This window comes from Cherax quadricarinatus, chromosome 98 (genome assembly GCF_038502225.1).
Source record: "Cherax quadricarinatus isolate ZL_2023a chromosome 98, ASM3850222v1, whole genome shotgun sequence".
NCBI classification, from domain to species: domain Eukaryota; kingdom Metazoa; phylum Arthropoda; class Malacostraca; order Decapoda; family Parastacidae; genus Cherax; species Cherax quadricarinatus.
In genome coordinates, this window is record NC_091389.1 from 6,190,588 (window position 1) to 6,207,377 (window position 16,790).

The following is a 16,790-nucleotide window of genomic DNA, read 5'->3' on the forward strand; positions in this document are numbered from 1 at the left end:
AGGAGCTGTGAATCGACCCCTGCAACCACAAATAGGTCAGTGCATATACATACATACATAAACATACATACACATATATATGCAAACATACACGCACAGACACACAAAAGTATACACACTGTATTTTTTTAATGACAATTTAGCTCAAGTTTCCCATCTGTGTATTCATTTATGTGTTTTTAGGAGAAGCTCTGCTTTAACCAACCCACCAAAACACTGTATTCTCGACCTTAAAACTGTTGACCATAAGGATTAAAATCCCTTCTCTTTTACCCCATAAAAATATAACCCCCCTAACCAGCGCCGTCGATTGACATATCCCGCTGGAAAATGGATCACCGGAGGGATAAAATAACACTAGGGATACCTGGGATGATGGAATAAGATGGAGAGAATGAATATAGACACAAAAAAAAGAATTATAGTGTTATATTTCTGGAGAAATTATGGTATAAGTAGAGAAAGTTCCAATAATGTTGGTCGCTCGTCCTTCTTAGTCCAGCTGACATCGGTGTTGTTTTACTCTCGTAATTACTGTTTCTTGCTCTTATTTTGCGCTGTTTTCGGATTTCTGGGTGTATTAAGGGTGTAAGGGTAGGGGTAAGGGGTGAGGGGGATCAGGGGAAAGGGCTAAGGGGAGTATATAGCTGGAATATCCTGGGTTTTGTGTTGTCAGGGGTAATGGAGGGAGATACATCAGTATTTTCCTCAAATTCAGGGAAAGCGCTAAATCCTGAGGGGTTGTGGGATTTCAGGTGCACGCTATTGGCATCAAACTTAACCTGGGTAAGGGTAAACCCCCTCAAAACCCCTGAATTAACCTACAATTTGGGGGACAAAGTAGCATCCCACAAGGGGTAAAATGGAAGGGGGTTACAAAACCCCCTTTTTTCCCCCCTAGATGACGTCAAAGGGGGTAATGGCGGTGGTGGTGGTAGCGCGCGCATCCAGCCCCTTCAGTCCTACCTACACAACACCATAAGAAGGTCACTATTCCTCTAAAAAACCAGATTTAATAAACCACTTCTTGAGACCACGTTTCCCGCCGCCCCCCAAAAAACCGTTAAAACCGTTAAACTTCAAAATGGGTTTGTAGAACCTAGTTATGAGCAAAGGGAGAGAATTTATATGGAGGACATATATAACATCAGTGCCCATGATTATATATCACAAAAATGAAGAAATTCACATTAAAACATGTCTTTGAGGGATTTCGTTCAACTGTACAACAACCGTCAAGCAAACCTGAACACGTGTCCATAGTGGAGACTCTACACCAGGACCACTTCCAGGTGGCTAAGGTGGGTGGAACTAAGGGGTTAAGGGGGGTGTGAACACTCCCTTAGTTAATAACTTTCTTAGGTTAAATTAAACATTTTACTGTGTTAGTGGTAATTGTTCTTAATTGTTCACTAGAACAACTTCCAGGTGGCTAAGGTGGGTCAAACTAAGGGGTTAAGGGGGGTGTGAACACTCCCTTAGTTAATAACTTTCTTAGGTTAAGATAAATGAACAATTCTCAGTGTTAGGTTAAGTGTTCTTAATTGTTCACTAGAACAACTTCCAGGTGGCTGAGGTGGGTCAAACTAAGGGGTTAAGGGGGGTGTGAACACTCCCTTAGTTAATAACTTTCTTAGGTTAAATTAAACATTTTACTGTGTTAGTGGTAATTGTTCTTAATTGTTCACTAGAACAACTTCCAGGTGGCTGAGGTGGGTCAAACTAAGGGGTTAAGGGGGGTGTGAACACTCCCTTAGTTAATAACTTTCTTAGGTTAAATTAAACATTTTACTGTGTTAGTGGTAATTGTTCTTAATTGTTCACTAGAACAACTTCCAGGTGGCTAAGGTGGGTGGAACTAAGGGGTTAAGGGGGGTGAAGGGGGGTACCCTTAGGAAAAAGGTTTGACTAAGATAGAGGGTTTTTCCACAGTGTTAAGTCAGGTTAAGTCAGGTCAGGTTAGGTTAAGTCAGATCAGGTTAAGTCAGGTCAGGTTAGGTTAAGTCAGGTTAGGTTAAGTCAGATCAGGTTAAGTCAGGTCAGGTTAGGTTAAGTCAGGTTAGGTTAAGTCAGGTCAGGTTAGGTTAAGTCAGGTCAGGTTAGGTTAAGTCAGGTCAGGTTAGGTTAAGTCAGGTTAGGTTAAGTCAGGTCAGGTTAGGTTAAGTCAGGTCAGGTTAGGTTAAGTCAGGTCAGGTTAGGTTAAGTCAGGTCAGGTTAGGTTAAGTCAGGTCAAGTTAGGTTAAGTCAGGTTAGGTTAAGTCAGGTCAGGTTAGGTTAAGTCAGGTCAGGTTAGGTTAAGTCAGGTTAGGTTAAGTCAGGTTAGGTTAAGTCAGGTTAGGTTAAGTCAGGTCAGGTTAAGTCAGGTCAGGTTAGGTTAGGTTATGTCAGGTTAGGTTAGGTTAAGTCAGGTTAGGTTAGGTTAAGTCAGGTTAGGTTAGGTTAAGTCAGGTTAGGTTAGGTTAAGTCAGGTTAGGTTAGGTTAAGTCAGGTTAGGTTAGGTTAAGTCAGGTTAGGTTAGGTTAAGTCAGGTTAGGTTAGGTTAAGTCAGGTTAGGTTAGGTTAAGTCAGGTTAGGTTAAGTCAGGTTAGGTTAAGTCAGGTTAGGTTAAGTCAGGTTAGGTTAAGTCAGGTTAGGTTAAGTCAGGTTAGGTTAAGTCAGGTTAGATTAAGTCAGGTTAGGTTAAGTCAGGTTAGGTTAAGTCAGGTTAGGTTAAGTCAGGTTAGGTTATATCAGGTTAGGTTAAGTCAGGTCAGGTTATGTCAGGTTAGGTTAAGTCAGGTTAGGTTAAGTCAGGTCAGGTTAGGTTAAGTCAGGTTAGGTTAAGTCAGGTTAGGTAAGTCAGGTTAGGTAAGTCAGGTTAGGTAAGTCAGGTCAGGTTATATCAGGTTAGGTTAAGTCAGGTCAGGTTATGTCAGGTTAGGTTAAGTCAGGTTAGGTTAAGTCAGGTCATGTTAAGTCAGGTAGGTACTTGTTAGACATGGTTAGGTATTTGTCTAACAAGTACCTAACCATGTCTAACATGGTTAGGTACTTGTTAGGTTAAGTTAGGTTAGGTAAAGTACAAGTTAGGTTAGGTTAAGTTAGGTAAGATACATGTTAAGTTAGGTAAGGTACAAGTTAGGCTAGGTTAAGTTAGGTAAGATACATGTTAAGTTAGGCAAGGTGCAAGTTAGGCTAGGTTAAGTTAGGTAAGATACATGTTAAGTTAGGCAAAGTACAAGTTAGGCTAGGTTAAGTTAGGTAAGATACATGTTAAGTTTGGTAAGGTACAAGTTAGGCTAGGTTAAGTTAGGTAAGATACATGTTAAGTTAAGCAAGGTGCAAGTTAGGCTAGGTTAAGTTAGGTAAGATACATGTTAAGTTTGGTAAGGTACAAGTTAGGCTAGGTTAAGTTAGGTAAGATACATGTTAAGTTAAGCAAGGTGCAAGTTAGGCTAGGTTAAGTTAGGTAAGATACATGTTAAGTTAAGCAAGGTGCAAGTTAGGCTAGGTTAAGTTAGGTAAGATACATGTTAAGTTTGGTAAGGTACAAGTTAGGCTAGGTTAAGTTAGGTAAGATACATGTTAAGTTAAGCAAGGTGCAAGTTAGGCTAGGTTAAGTTAGGTAAGATACATGTTAAGTTTGGTAAGGTACAAGTTAGGCTAGGTTAAGTTAGGTAAGATACATGTTAAGTTAAGCAAGGTGCAAGTTAGGCTAGGTTAAGTTAGGTAAGATACATGTTAAGTTTGGTAAGGTACAAGTTAGGCTAGGTTAAGTTAGGTAAGATACATGTTAAGATAGGTAAAGTACATGTTAGGCTAGGTTAAGTTAGGTAAGATACATGTTAAGTTAGGCAAGGTACAAGTTAGACAAGGTTAAGTTAGGTTATTGAAGGACACATGCTAGGCGAGATACACAAATGCTTCATAATCTTAAGTTAGGTTAGGTTAGGTTAAGTTAGGTTAGGTTAGGTTAAGTTAGGTTAAGTTAGCTCTGGTGGCCTGGTGGTTAACGCTCTCGCTTCACACGGTGAGGGCCTGGGTTCGATTCCCAGCCAGAGTAGAAACATTGGACGTGTTTCTTTCCACCTGTTGTCTATGTTCCCCATCAGTAAAATGGGTACCTGGGTGTTAGTCGACTGGTGTGGGTCGCATCCTGGGACACTGACCTAAGGAGGCCTGGTCACAGACCGGGCCGCGGGGGCATTGACCCCCGGAACTCTCTCCAGATAAACTCCAGAAACAGCTCCTGGCCCCATCTCTCCAGATAATACAGAATGTTACAAAGAATGTTCAGAACATAACACTGATGTTTTGTATGTATAAAAAAATGTTAAAGTTAGAGCAACATTTTGCTAGTTTTAACTTGGTTTAACAATGTTAAGTGAGAGATGTTTAACAATGTTACATTGTATCTTGGTCACAATAAGAGATGGTGGACAGTTGATAGTGATGGTGTATAGTATATCTGGGGGGTTTTGGGGGTTAGCACCCCCAAAAAACCCCAGGCCTTGTGGGGGATCAGGTCCTGATCAACCAGGCTGTTACTGCTGGCCGCACGTAAACCAACGTAGGAACCACAGCCTGGCTGGTCAGGTACTGACTTTAGGTACCTGTCCAGTACCTTCTTGAAGAAGCCAGGGGTCTATTGGCAATCCCCCTTATGTATGCTGGGAGGCAGTTGAACAGTCTTGCGCCCCTGACACTTATTGTGTTGTCACTTAGTGTACCCGTGGTGCCCCTGCTATTCATTAGGGAAATGTTGCATTTCCTGCCAAGTCTTTTGCTTTCATAGGGAGTGACTTTCGTGTGCAGATATGGGACTAGTCCCTCTAGGATTTTCCAGGTGTGCATTATGCACCTGCACAGCAAATCACCTTAAACTTTTAATAACTCGGCAAAAAGCTGCAGTGCGATTGATTACTAACACCTGGATTAGACAACACACTCCACCACTTGCTTAATATACAAACCATCGGTGGCCTGGTGGCTAAAGCTCCCGCTTCACACACGGAGGGCCCGGGTTCGATTCCCGGCGGGTGGAAACATTTCGACACGTTTCCTTACACCTGTTGTCCTGTTCACCTAGCAGCAAATAGGTACCTGGGTGTTAGTCGACTGGTGTGGGTCGCATCCTGGGTGTTAGTGGACTGGTGTGGGTCGCATCCTGGGTGTTAGTGGACTGGTGTGGGTCACATCCTGGGTGTTAGTGGACTGGTGTGGGTGGCATCCTGGGTGTTAGTCGACTGGTGTGGGTGGCATCCTGGGTGTTAGTGGACTGGTGTGGGTGGCATCCTGGGGGACAAGATTAAGGACCACAATGGAAATAAGTTAGACAGTCCTCGATGACGCACTGACTTTCTTGGGTTATCCTGGGTGGCTAACCCTCCGGGGTTAAAAATCCGAACGAAATCTTATCTTATCTTATCCACACTTATTATTGTGCCTTTACATACACACAACTCTACACTCAAATATAAACCCCCCTCTCAAACTCCTCTCTGATAACTATAACAACCATAATACGAGACACAAATCAGTCTTCGATATCCCTCGTGTCCATCTCTCCCTTTGCAAAAATGCTATGCACGTAAAAGGGCCGAAGTCTGGAATTCCTTGCCAGAACACACTAAAGGACCGCTGTCTGCAAGTCAGTTTAAGGTCCTACTAAGAAATCACCTCATTACCCAAATTTAACCAGACAAACCGTACCTAACACCTTCCAGTTACTCATACTATGCTGAGGATTTGTTTTAAATAGTACTAAACTGTAATACATCATATTGTAAATTGTTTTAAATTGTTCTGTTGTAATACTGTAATCTTTGTAATTATTCTTTACTAGACTTATCAAAGCCATGTAGCATTACCTAATTGAATATTCATACCTCTCGTACTCACTGTCACTTATCAAATGACCTCATGAACTATTATTGCCTTCCTAATCTCAAATTAATTTTTAAGTTTGCCCGAAATGCTCTACATACAAAGGGGCTTTTGGCATGTACACCCAACTATTATATTCCTCTGTACAACCATCTATCATGTCAAAATAAACTTCTTATTCTTTCTCGCCTGCATTCTAGGGAATACAAATCAAAGGACTTCAACTGTTCCCAGTAATTTAGGTGCTTTATTGTACTTATATGTGCAGTAAAGGGTCTCTGTACATTCTCCAGGTCAGCAATTTCACCAGCTTTGAAGGGGCAGTTAGTGTACAGTAGTAGTCCAGGCTAGAAAGAAGCGATTTGAAGAGAATCATCATGGGCTTGGCGTCCCTAGTTTTGAAGGTTCTCATTATCTATCCTATCACATAACCAGAGACCAAACAAAACGTTACTCGTCAATCCTAACCAGCCTGATAAGAAGGGCTAAAAAACTGTATTATGAGAACAGATTATCCAACTTAAAAGGTGATATAAAAAAGACCTGGAAAACCCTATCAGAAATTCTAGGAACAAAAAAGATATCACGAAATAGCGCAATTGAACTAACAAAACCAGATGAACCCCAACTCCCACCAACTGAAACAGCAAACAGACTCGATGATTTCTTCTCCACCATAGGAAAATACCTTGCCAATAAAATCCCAAGCTCAAATACCCCACCCAATGACTACCTCACTGGCAACTACCCGAACACACTGTTCCTAGCTCCGACTAACCCATACGAAGTCTCCCTTATTATCAACGCACTGAAAAACAAGGCAGGAGATTTAAATACCTTACCACCCTTTATATACAAAAAAGCATCACAAGTACTATCACCAATCATTGCAACACTCTTTAACAAATCCATTGAATCCTCCACCTTCATTACAGTTCTCAAAATAGCAAGGGTCACCCCGATCCACAAAGGAGGAGACCAAACAGAGTTGAATAACTATAGGCCAATATCCAATTTACACCCTCTCAAAAATCTTCGAAAAATTAATTCATGAACGAATCTACTCCTACCTCATCTCCCAAAACATTCTCAACCCCTGCCAATTTGGATTCAGGCCTAATAAAAATACTAATGATGCTATTATACACATGCTAGAACATATATACACTGCAATAGAGAAAAAAGAAGTCCCACTGGGGATCTTCATTGACTTACGTAAAGCTTTTGATACAGTTGACCATGACTTGCTCCACGTAAAATTGTCACACTATGGTATAAGAGGGCACTCCCTCAACTACCTCAAGTCTTACCTCAGCAACAGAAGCCAATATGTGTACGCAAATGGGGCAAACTCTTCTGCGCAACCAATTACAGTTGGTGTCCCACAGGGAAGTGTCCTTGGCCCTCTTCTCTTTCTCCTATACATAAATGACCTTCCAAATGCTTCGCAATTACTCAAACCCACACTATTTGCAGATGACACTACATACGTCTTCTCTCACCCGAGCCCAGTCATGCTAGCCAATACTGTAAATACCGAATTACAGAAAATATCTACCTGGATGAGGACTAACAAACTTACACTAAACATTGACAAAACCTACTTCATTCAGTTTGGTAACAGAGCTACAGATGTGTCTCTTAACATATTTATTTATTTATTTATTTATTAATTTGAACATGATACAGAGAAGTACAAGGAATACAATTTTTAAAGTGCAACATGCCAAAGTCCCTTGTATGCAGAGCATTATGGGCAGGCTTAAAATTAACTTAAGATTAACTAAGCAATGATATATTCAGTGGTACAAAAATTATTGTAAAACTGATAACAATTTAGTACAAATGAGTATTACAAAGACAGGTCATATGGTCATTACTGTGTTGCTGTGTAATCAGTAGAATGGAGTATTATGTTAAGTAATGAAGTTAAATAGTAACAAAGTTTGACTGGGTCACAGGTTGACATTTATGAGATACAATTTATGAGATACAATTATTCAGTATTTATTTAGTTGTGGGTAAGTAAGTGAACTTTGAGAAGAGACTTGAATTTATAAACAGGTAGTGTTTCTTTTATATTTACAGGTAATGAATTCCAGATTTTAGGGCCTTTTATGTGCATTGAGTTTTTGCATAGTGTGAGATGGACACGAGGAACATCAAAGAGTGATCTGTGCCTTGTATTATGGTCATGTGTTCTGTTGAGGTTGGCAAGATGTTTGAGAGGAGGGTTAATATCAGAGTTAAGTGTTCTATGTATGTAATAGGTGCAGTAATAAGTATGGATGTTTTGTATGGTGAGTAGGTTTAGTGTATTGAATATTGGTGGAGTGTGCTGCCTGTAGTGAGAATTTGTTATCATTCTAACTGCAGCCTTTTGTTGGGTAATTAATAGTCTGAGATGGTTTATTGTTGTTGAGCCCCATGTACAAATTCCATAGGTGAGATAGGGGTAAATAAGAGAGTGATATAGGGCCAGGATGGCTGACTGTGGAACATAGTACCATATCTTCGAAAGTATGCCTACGGTCTTGGAAATTTTTTGGGAAATTTGTTGTATATGTGTATGAAATTTGAGTCTATTTTCAAGGTGGATTCCTAAGAATGCTCTGCATTCAAGGGGCTGTGGTATGTTACACTTAACCACTGCATTTCTCCGGACTTCTATGTATCATGTTCAAATTAATAAATAAATAAATTAAATTTTCCTTGCAGATGTGGTAGATACATTATCATATTTAAAAGTGATATCCTCTGACATTACCACATCAGTTTTCAGCTCTTTGTGGTTGGAATTTGTTTCATACTCTGAAATATTTTTAATTTCCCCTAGTTTCCCCATATCAGAGTAATTGAAATTTGTCTTCATATTTTCTGCTGCCCATTTAAAGATTTGGTTGATGTCTGCTTGGAGTCTAGCAGTGTCCTCGATAGATGACACTGTCATACAAATTCGGGTGTCGTCAGCAAAGGAAGACACGGTGCTGTGGCTGACATCTCTGTCTGTCAGATATGAGGATGAGGAACAGGATGGGAGCCAGTACTGTGCCTTGTGGAACAGAGCTTTTCTCTGTCGCCATCTCAGACTTTACAATTTACTACTACTATTTGTGCTCTATTTGTTAGGAAGCTATAGATCCATCTACCCACTTTATCTTTAATTCCTTTATCATGCATTTTGTGTGCTATTACACCATGGTCACACTTGTTGAAGGCTTTCACAAAGTTTGTGTGTACAGCCTCTCCTCACTTAATGACCAAGTTCTATTCCTAAGACCATGTTGGTAGTGGGTTTGTGTCAACCATCTTTGATATTGTTTTAATGTCACTTTTGCACCATTTATAACATTTCTGGTATATTTTTAAATGTTTATACAGTAGTACTGTGCATTGTAATAAACAGAATGAAGAAATCAACTCTAATGTACATTATTTAGGTATGTATACTTGTCATAGTGATCCAGTAGTTGTGAGAGGCAGCAGCAACTATCCAAGACCATGTCATATTGGTCTAGTAGTTGTGAGAGGCAGCAGCAACTATCCAAGACAATGTCATATTGGTCTAGTAGTTGTGAGAGGCAGCAGCAACTATCCAAGACCATGTCATATTGGTCCAGTAGTTGTGAGAGGCAGCAGCAACTATCCAAGACCATGTCATATTGGTCCAGTAGTTGTGAGAGGCAGCAGCAACTATCCAAGACCATGTCATATTGGTCTAGTAGTTGTGAGAGGCAGCAGCAACTATCCAAGACCATGTCATATTGGTCCAGTAGTTGTGAGAGGCAGCAGCAACTATCTAAGACCATGTCATATTGGTCTAGTAGTTGTGAGAGGCAGCAGCCACTATCCAAGACCATGTCATATTGGTCTAGTAGTTGTGAGAGGCAGCAGCAACTATCCAAGACCATGTCATATTGGTCCAGTAGTTGTGAGAGGCAGCAGCAACTATCCAAGACCATGTCATATTGGTCCAGTAGTTGTGAGAGGCCACAGCAACTATCCAAGACCATGTCATATTGGTCCAGTAGTTGTGAGAGGCAGCAGCAACTATCCAAGACCATGTCATATTGGTCTAGTAGTTGTGAGAGGCAGCAGCAACTATCCAAGACCATGTCATATTGGTCTAGTAGTTGTGAGAGGCAGCAGCAACTATCCAAGACCATGTCATATTGGTCTAGTAGTTGTGAGAGGCCACAGCAACTATCCAAGACCATGTCATATTGGTCTAGTAGTTGTGAGAGGCAGCAGCAACTATCCAAGACCATGTCATATTGGTCTAGTAGTTGTGAGAGGCAGCAGCAACTATCCAAGACCATGTCATATTGGTCCAGTAGTTGTGAGAGGCAGCAGCAACTATCCAAGACCATGTCATATTGGTCTAGTAGTTGTGAGAGGCCACAGCAACTATCCAAGACCATGTCATATTGGTCTAGTAGTTGTGAGAGGCAGCAGCAACTATCCAAGACCATGTCATATTGGTCTAGTAGTTGTGAGAGGCAGCAGCAACTATCCAAGACCATGTCATATTGGTCCAGTAGTTGTGAGAGGCAGCAGCAACTATCCAAGACCATGTCATATTGGTCTAGTAGTTGTGAGAGGCCACAGCAACTATCCAAGACCATGTCATATTGGTCTAGTAGTTGTGAGAGGCAGCAGCAACTATCCAAGACCATGTCATATTGGTCTAGTAGTTGTGAGAGGCAGCAGCAACTATCCAAGACCATGTCATATTGGTCTAGTAGTTGTGAGAGGCAGCAGCAACTATCCAAGACCATGTCATATTGGTCTAGTAGTTGTGAGAGGCAGCAGCAACTATCCAAGACCATGTCATATTGGTCCAGTAGTTGTGAGAGGCAGCAGCAACTATCCAAGACCATGTCATATTGGTCCAGTAGTTGTGAGAGGCAGCAGCAACTATCCAAGACCATGTCATATTGGTCTAGTAGTTGTGAGAGGCAGCAGCAACTATCCAAGACCATGTCATATTGGTCTAGTAGTTGTGAGAGGCAGCAGCAACTATCCAAGACCATGTCATATTGGTCCAGTAGTTGTGAGAGGCTGCAGCAACTATCCAAGACCATGTCATATTGGTCTAGTAGTTGTGAGAGGCAGCAGCAACTATCCAAGACCATGTCATATTGGTCTAGTAGTTGTGAGAGGCAGCAGCAACTATCCAAGACCATGTCATATTGGTCTAGTAGTTGTGAGAGGCAGCAGCAACTATCCAAGACCATGTCATATTGGTCTAGTAGTTGTGAGAGGCAGCAGCAACTATCCAAGACCATGTCATATTGGTCTAGTAGTTGTGAGAGGCAGCAGCAACTATCCAAGACCATGTCATATTGGTCTAGTAGTTGTGAGAGGCAGCAGCAACTATCCAAGACCATGTCATATTGGTCTAGTAGTTGAGAGGCAGCAGCAACTATCAAAGACCATGTCGTATTGGTCCAGTAGTTGAGAGGCAGCAGCAACTATCCAAGACCATGTCATATTGGTCCAGTAGCTGTGAGAGGCAGCAGGGACCATCCAAGACCTTGTCATAGTGGTCTAAGTTGGAACAGACAGGAGCGGTCTGCTCTAAACCCGTGTTTCCCTGGGTTGTGTAACTGATGTGTATCTAGATGGGTGGTGATCTTGCTTCTTAGAACCCTCTCAAAGATTTTTTATGATGTGGGATGTTAGTGGTATCGGTCTGTAGTTCTTTGCTATTGCTTTACTGCCACCTTTGTGGAGTGGGGTTAATATCTGTTGTTTTTAGTGATTGTGGGACGACCCCCGTGTCCATGCTCCCTCTGTATAGAATGCTAGAGGCACATGTTAGGGGCTTCTTGCAGTTCTTGATGTGCACGAAGTTCCATGAGTCTTGGCCGTGGTAGAGTGCATGGGCATGTCATTGCCTTTTCGAAGTCATGTGGTATTAGGATAAAATCAGAGACGTTTTAGTCGGCCAGATTCTGAGTCTGTTATGAAAAATTCATTGTCATTGACCCTTAGTCTGGTCAGCGGCTCACTAAACACTGATGTACAAATTAGTAATGGTGTACAGTTGTTAGTGATGCTGTACAGTTGTTAGTGATGCTGTACAGTTGTTAGTGATGCTGTACAGTTGTTAGTGATGCTGTACAGTTTAGTGATGCTGTACAGTTGTTAGTGATGCTGTACAGTTGTTAGTGATGCTATTCAGTTGTTAGTGATGGTGTACAGTTGTTAGTGATGGTGTACAGTTGTTAGTGATGGTGTACAGTTGTTAGTGATGGTGTACAGTTGTTAGTGATGGTGTACAGTTGTTAGTGATACTATACAGTGATGGTGTACAGTTGTTAGTGATACTATACAGTGATGGTGTACAGTTGTTAGTGATACTATACAGTGATGCTGTACAGTGATGGTGTACAATTTAGTGATAGTATTGTCCTGGAGGACAGTGCACAAGATGGAGATAGTGGCCCTGGTGACAAAACAAGTCAAGACAACATTATACAATTTCCAGCAGTACAAAGTAACAATACTGCTGCAGATGGAACAAAAGGGATTATGTTTTGGGGAATAGTGTTGACACATTACCAATAAAAACTGGTGGAAGCACTGATGTTAACACAGGGGCTGTAGGTAGTGGGGAACCAGAAAAGACGGCACCAGTAGGGAATGCTGCCACAAAAAATCCTGACAAATAAATCCAATCTAAGCAAATACTATGCCTTGAGTATCTGCAGGCATGAAATATCTGGGAAAAACAAGTTGGATGTGCATTTTTGACTATCACAAAAAATGCCGCACCCACATAACAGGAGGGTCCAACTCTTCTTTTTTTAACTTGTTACACCCGGAAATGTATCGCTCGTCAGTCCAGGAAAGACAGTGCTACAACATATACAGTGGACCCCCGGTTAACGATATTTTTTCACTCCAGAAGTATGTTCAGGTGCCAGTACTGACCGAATTTGTTCCCATAAGGAATATTGTGAAGTAGATTAGTCCATTTCAGACCCCCAAACATACACGTACAAACGCACTTACATAAATACACTTACATAATTGGTCGCATTCGGAGGTGATCGTTATGCGGGGGTCCACTGTATTGTCAGGCACACCATCTAAAGGGGACAAGTAGGTACAAATCACCAAGATCATGGGAAACTAAAGAGGGAAGCCAGAACCATTCTAGAGATGGAGGTTTTTTAGTGCCAGGAAGAAAACAAGACTGGCAGGATATGATAGAAATCCTACACCAACTGAAAACATTTCTAGAGTGGTGGGGCAGTCATTGGCTTCTCCAGAACAACAGATACGTACTAATGCCAGCAAACAAAACTCCCCTACATTCCATCAATACGAAGTCATTAATCTTTTCAAACATACAGGGTCTAAAGCTGTCAGCGAACAAAATACCTTTATAAGTGGTCTTCTCACATAAAGGACCACTTTGACATCAAAATATGGGTCCCAGGCTATAACCTATTCAGATGCGGCAGATCAAACGGGCAACAAGGGAGGGTTGGCTTGTACGTCAGTCTTTCTCATTTGCTCGGAACTACTAAACACCTCAAATGATGTTGTTTTGGCAGTAAAGATTGAAAACCAAAATCTTGTCATTGTGGCGGTATACAAGCCTCCGGATGCAACTTTCCAACAGTTCCAGGAACAGCTTTTGAAAATTGACCACTGTCTGGAAAATCGCCCAAGTCCCGTCCCAAACATCTTGCTACTGGGGAATTTCAACTTGAGACACCTATAATGGTAGAGTGTAGCAAATAATGTCTTAGCAGCTCAGATGAAAATTCACTTCCTCTCTCTTAAGCTATTAAATCTCTGCACCAAATTCACCTTAAACCAGAAAATAATAGAGCTTACCAGATAATAGAGGTACAGACATGTATGTGCAGGGCTCCAGACCAGTATAAGGTGATCAATTACGAGGGTGCCTTCACCAAATTCAACTTTAATAAAAACATAGTGCGAACAAGTCAACCACATCCTCAGTGAAACAAGCTGGGAAGATATCCTAAACAACATGGATCCGAACCTTTGCCTAGAAAGAATTAACTCTGGCACTTGAGGTCTGCTCAAGGCACATTCCTTTAACCCGTAAACGTTCCAAACGTATATGTACAGTGGTCCCTCAATTATCGTCCTTAATCCGTTCCTGGAAGTGGGACTATTATCGAAATAGACGATTTTCCCCATAAGAAATAATGTAAATACAATTAATCCGTTCCTGACACCCAGAAGTATTAAAACAAAAAAATTTTTTACATGAAATATAGATGTAGTACATAAACAATACAATGGTAAATGATGAATGAAACATTAACAGCATAACACTTACCTTTATTGGAGATTCTTCTTAGTGTATGGGAGACTGGAGGAGGAGAGAGAGATTGAATTTCTGTTTGGAAGGGGAATTCCCTTCCATCAACACCTCAGCTACCAAGTGCTTTTCTGGGGGTTACTTCTCTTCACTGTTTCTTAATGCCACTAGGACCAGCTTGAGAGTCACTGGAGTCCTGTCTCGCAAAAAAACTGTCCAGAGAGCTCTGTTTCTGGCATCTCTTTAAAACTTCCCTAAAATGGGCCAAGACTCTGTCACTGTACATGTTGCCAACATGGCTTGCAACATCCTTCTCAGGGTGATGTTTCTCCATAAATCTTTCCATCCTACCCCACATTTCAAAAATCTCCTTAATTTCTGAAGAAGGCACCTTCTTCCATCTCTCTTCCTCCTCCTCTGCAGCAAGATTCTGAGCTGCGATCTGTTGCTGCTCCTCCTGAAGCTCTTGCAGCTCCTCAGTGGTGAGCTCTTCGTTGTGGTCTTCCACCAACTCTTCCACATCCTCTAAACTCACATCCAACCCCATGGAACTCCCCAGTGACACAATAGAGTTCATAACTGACATAGGCTCATCAGGAGCCGCCTCAAACCCTTCAAAATCCCTCTTGTGGACACAATCTGGCCACTATTTTCTCCAAGCAGAGTTCAAAGTCCTGGTAGTCACTCCCTTCCAAGCCTTACCTATAAAGGTTATGCATCCTGGCCAGTTCGCCCACACGTACGCCACTTTCATATTGTTCAATGATGTTTTTCTTAAATTCAATCGTATTTCTCACCTACCAAAGGCTTGACACTAGGAGCTTTCTTTAGAGCCATGGTAGCTTATTTAGCACTTGCAAGCACTAAAATGAATGGAATATTATGAAATATTTCATATGAACACGTGAGGGGACCATCGCTCACTGGTAAACAGTGGCACACTGGCTGGGAAGGGAGGCCGAGGTGGCTCAGAGCGTGAGTACGCGTCCAGGACGAAGGGCGATTAGCGAGTTTTGGACCATTTGCGAGCCAATGTTTTGACGAAATAATGGGACTACAGTGGACCCCCGCATAACGATTACCTCCGAATGTGACCAATTATGTAAGTGTATTTATGTAAGTGCGTTTGTATGTGTATGTTTGGGGGTCTGAAATGGACTAATGTACTTCACAATATTCCTTATGGGAACAAATTCGGTCAGTACTGGCACCTGAACATACTTCTGGAGTGAAAAAATATCGTTAACCAGGGGTCCACTGTATTTCCGAACTGGACGACTCTCAGGCTGGACGATTATTGAGGAACCACTGTACGTTTTTTCAACATTTTAAAGTATGTAAAAAAAGTAGATCTTTTTGTTTTTCTACATTTGAAAATGTGTAAAAAAACTTTGATCTATTTTTTTTTTGTTATATTTGAAAATATGTAAAAAAAATGTAGATCTACTTTTGTAGCTCTACACATGTGAACGTAGATCTGCTTGGACCGTTTACGGGTTAAGGAAAAGAAAGAGAAGATGTGAACTAGAATGAGATGCACCGTAAACAGGTGAAGATGAAGACTCACCGAGCTACTGAGAGGGGTCAGCATATCTGAAATATGAAGAGAGGCACTGGTCAGAGAAATAGCAAATATCGAACTTAAGGAATCTTACAGGAAACAAGAAACTCGGTAAGAACTAAAAGCCATAAAGGAAATTGAAAGAAACCCAAAATATTTCTTATACCAACTCTAAGGCCAAAATAACATCCAGTATTGGACCCCTGCTTAGGTGAGATGGGACATCCGCAGATATCAACTTGATGTTTAGTCAGCGGTTAACGGGACTAAGATTAAAAAATCTAAACAATTTTTTTATGACCGAGACTCAAAATTTGGTCATTTCAAAAATCTCTTGATAGTATTATCTAAACACCACAAGACTTTGAGAAGGCAATAAATGACATGCCCATGCTCTCTGCCCCAGGCCCAGACTCGTGGAACCTCGTATTCATCAAGAACTGCAAGAAGCTCGTTTCGTGCTTTCAGCATTCTATGGAGAGGGAACATGGACATGGGGGTCGTCCCACACTCACTAAAAAAACAGACATAACCCCACTCCACAAAGGTGGCAGTAAAGCAATTGCAAAGAACTACAGACCAATAGTGCTAACATCCCATATAAAAATCTTTGAAAGCGTTCTGCTGTATAACCCTTGTAGGTTTAGCACTTCTTTTTTATTATCTTTCCACCTGTTGTCTATGTTCCCCATCAGTAAAATGGGTACCTGGGTGTTAGTGGACTGGTGTGGGTCGCATCCTGGGACACTGACCTAATTTGTCCGAGATGCTCAGCATAACAAGTGGCTTTCTATGTAGTAGTATGTCATTGTTGTCAGCTAGGACTGTATACCATGTACATGTACTTGTAGTAAATAAAGATTATTATTATTATTATTATTATTATTTGAAAGGGTTCTAAGAAGCAAGATTGCTAACCATCTAGATACCCATCAGTTACACAACCCAGGGCAACATGGGTTTAGAACAGGTCGCTCCTGTCTGTCCCAACTACTGGACCACTATGACAAGGTTCTAGATGCACTAGAGGCTAAACAAAATTCAGATGTAGTA

At 41.3% G+C, this 16,790-nt stretch overlaps 1 protein-coding gene across 5 annotated transcripts in view; it reads left to right on the forward strand.

The window, feature by feature from the left end:
- The first annotated feature begins 650 nt into the window (after positions 1-650).
- Positions 651-16,790, forward strand: part of Tomosyn (syntaxin-binding protein tomosyn) — a 567,161-nt gene continuing 551,021 nt past the window's right edge. For 3 of the 5 annotated variants that reach the window (XM_070105268.1, XM_070105270.1, XM_070105269.1), the window contains exon 1: positions 652-1,301. In XM_070105268.1, the coding sequence (XP_069961369.1) occupies positions 1,176-1,301 (126 nt within the window). In that variant the 5' untranslated portion in view covers positions 652-1,175. Of the gene's footprint in view, positions 1,302-16,790 lie in introns of all 5 variants that reach the window. The other 2 variants (XM_070105267.1, XM_070105271.1) reach the window with 2 other exon arrangements.